Source organism: Salvelinus sp. IW2-2015, unplaced genomic scaffold (genome assembly GCF_002910315.2).
Source record: "Salvelinus sp. IW2-2015 unplaced genomic scaffold, ASM291031v2 Un_scaffold1485, whole genome shotgun sequence".
Classification (NCBI taxonomy): domain Eukaryota; kingdom Metazoa; phylum Chordata; class Actinopteri; order Salmoniformes; family Salmonidae; genus Salvelinus; species Salvelinus sp. IW2-2015.
The window spans coordinates 156,002-159,105 of NW_019942939.1; the positions used below are offsets into that span (position 1 = coordinate 156,002).

The 3,104-nt window shown below is 49.5% G+C and overlaps 1 protein-coding gene across 4 annotated transcripts in view; it reads left to right on the plus strand.

Moving 5' to 3' along the window:
• Positions 1-3,098, plus strand: part of LOC112070990 (UDP-glucuronosyltransferase 1A5) — a 28,346-nt gene extending 25,248 nt beyond the window's left edge. For all 4 annotated transcript variants that reach the window (XM_024138448.1, XM_024138446.2, XM_024138447.2 and 1 more), the window contains 2 exons: positions 1,988-2,152; positions 2,370-3,098. In XM_024138448.1, the coding sequence (XP_023994216.1) occupies positions 1,988-2,152; positions 2,370-3,092 (888 nt within the window). In that variant the 3' untranslated portion in view covers positions 3,093-3,098. The remainder of the gene's footprint in view (positions 1-1,987; positions 2,153-2,369) is intronic.
• The last annotated feature ends 6 nt before the right edge of the window (positions 3,099-3,104 follow it).

The following is a 3,104-nucleotide window of genomic DNA, read 5'->3' on the forward strand; positions in this document are numbered from 1 at the left end:
TTCATGTTACACATCATGTATGTAAAAAAAAATCTGAGTTTACGATTGCGTGTTACGTTCACTAGTTCCCAAAAACATCAGTGATTTGCATAGCCACATCATTCAACAGAATACTCATCATTAAATGTAGATGATAATACACAGTTATACACATGGAATTATAGAATACCCTCCTTAATGCAACCGCTGTGTCAGATTTTTAAAAAAACTTTACGGAAAAAGCAAACCATGAAGTCCGTGCCTGGTCGCTTACGTATGTAGTCGCGACATGCGTGTGCTCGGCGTTTATCAGGAACTTTAAGGAGGAAAGATGATAGCGGGTTTTTGGATCGTTCAGTTTTTTGGGAAAAGAGGCTTGCCCAGGGCCCCTGGCTTACCCTATGTCAAGGGTGATCGATCAACACGATTACTCTATAGAGTTTGCAACTCATGGCCTGCCATGCCAGTGAACTGGAAGCGAGCCGGCGTGCTCGCTCGTTTTCTGGAGGGAACCATCGCACGCTGAGGTTAAGGATGAGATTCCTCCCGGAGGTTTCCTTCCAGCGTGGCTCTTTGATTGCACTCGCCATCCCGCATAGACACGACGGGTAGATCTTTCGTCACCAGGAGCTCGTGAAAAGAGCTCGTGCGTTCGGTGTTTTCCCCTCGTCCGCATCTCAACCATCCTCATCCCACGCGGCTCAGAGAGCTGAGCCGCATGCAGCTGGGAGGTATTCCGCATCTTCGACTAAGGAGAGGGAACGGAGAATCAACCCAAAACCGCCCTTTGCCTCTATTGCGGTTCTGCTGGACATTTTGTCAGGTCATGTCCGAAAGGGCAGAGCTCATCAGTAAGGCGGTAGGCTACTTGGTGAGCGCTACTACTCAGGTCTCTCCCATTCAAATAGATCCTGTACTACCATTGTCGGTCCAATGCTACGCTGGACGCGGTTCGGCTGCTTCCTGCAGTGGCCTTGATAGACTCTGGGCTGAGGGGTTTGTTTTATGGACGAAGCATGGGCTCGGAAAACATGACATTCCTCTCAGACAGTTAGGGAAGCCCACGCCCATGTTCGCCTTAGATGGCTGAAGTCTTCCTCCCCAGATCAGATGGGTGGACACTACCTTAACGCCTCACAGTATCTGGTAACCAAACAGTGAGACCAATTTCCTTTTGATTTTATCGTTCACACTTTTAAACAACCTGTTTGTTTTGGGTCATCCCCTGGCTAGTATGTCATAATTTCCCTTTCTATTAATTGGTCCTAGTAATTCTATCGCTATCCTGAACGTTTTCTTGTCAATGTGAAGTTTTTAATGTCTGGCTATCGCCCTGTGTCTTTCTGTCCCGCTCTACTCCAGGAGGACCTGGTGATTTGAGGAGTGCCGAGGAACATTTATCATGATCTGCGCATGGGGGGTGGGGTCTTCAAGTCGGTCAGAGCCAGCTCCCTTCCTGCCCTCACCGGTCGTATGATTGTTGTATTGATCTCCCCTTCCGGGGACCACTCCCCTCGGGGTAGACTATACTCTCTGTTCGGCTCCCGAACGTAGGCTCTCGAGTAATTAATCTGTCTGTTTCCTCTGCCGACGCCGGTACCCGTGGTGCCTTTCTTCCTCTCCCGCCGGAGCGGGGTTTTTCTTTGTTAAGAAGAAGGACGGTAACTCCTGCGCCCCTTGCGTGGATTATCGAGGGCTGAATGACATAAACGGTTAAGAAATGCGTTATCCGCTTCCCCTTATGTAGTCAAGCCTCGAGATTTTGGCAGGGAGCCAGGTTTTTTTACTAAGTTGGACCTACGTAACGCTTAACCAATTTCGTTCGCATCAGAGAGGGGGACGAGTGGAAAACGGCGTTTACACTCCCGTTAGGGCATTTCGAATACCGGTTCTGCCGTTCGCCTCGTTGCTAATGCTCGCAGCTGTCCTTTCAGGCATTAGTTAATGAATGTAGCCTCTGATTTAATACCAGCCCCTTTGTGAGCTTACTAACGTCACCAATGTGTAGGTACTGATCGAGGAGCTCCATGCCAGAGGCCACACCATCACAGTGGTCAGACCCTCTACCAGCTGGTACATCACRGAGGAGTCACCTCTATACACCTCCATCACCATCAAGGAGYAAGAWTCCTTATACAGCTTCTTCGAGWSCTTCCTACAGAAGCACTTTAAGGTATATGTCTTCATAACGTAGCAACAGTACAGAAGAACCTGAAGGTATGTCTTCGTAATATCTTCGTAATGTAGCTACAGAATGAAGGTTTGATGTGTCTTTTTGATTGGTTGATCCATCCATCTAGGCAGCAAACCAGCCAATCAACCATCCAGCAGACATAATTTATTTTATTTTGTCAAAGAGGCATTCAATCTCTGTTAATGTCTTAATTCAGGCTCAGAGAGAGGGGGTATCAGCTCTGAAGTTCTTCCAACTAACCAAGGAGTTCCTCAGTATGATAGAAGAAGCCCACATCCTGGCCTGCGACACGCTGTCTCGCATGTTCGACGACAAGGAGCTGATGAAGAGTCTTCAGGACGCTCAGTATGACATGATGCTCACCGACCCTGCAATGGGTGGTGGGATGCTGATGGCCCACTACCTCAAACTGCCTGTGGTGCTCAACGCCCGTTGGATCACCAGTGGGGAGGGCCACTTTGCCATCGCCCCCTCTCCCATGTCCTACATCCCGGTCCCAGGGTCTGGATTCACTGACAAGATGACCTTCGTCCAACGGGTCCAAAACATGCTGTACTACAGCATCATCGTGTATCAACAGAGGTTCCTGATTGGGCCAAGTTATGACGCAATTTGCTCCAAGTACTTCGGAGGGGGCTGTGACATCKTCTCCATGATCCAGGAAGCTGACATCTGGCTGATGAGGTCTGACTTTGTGTTTGACTTCCCCCGTCCCACCATGCCCAACGTCGTCTACATGGGGGGGTTCCAGTGCAAGCCGGCCCAGCCCCTGCCTCCAGAGCTGGAGGAGTTTGTCCAGAGTGCCGGGGAACATGGGGTGYTCGTCATGTCTCTGGGGACTCTTGTCAATGCACTTCCTGTTGATATCACAGACCAGATCGCCAGTGTGTTCGCCAAGCTGCCTCAGAAGGTATCCTGATTGTTTTTGATT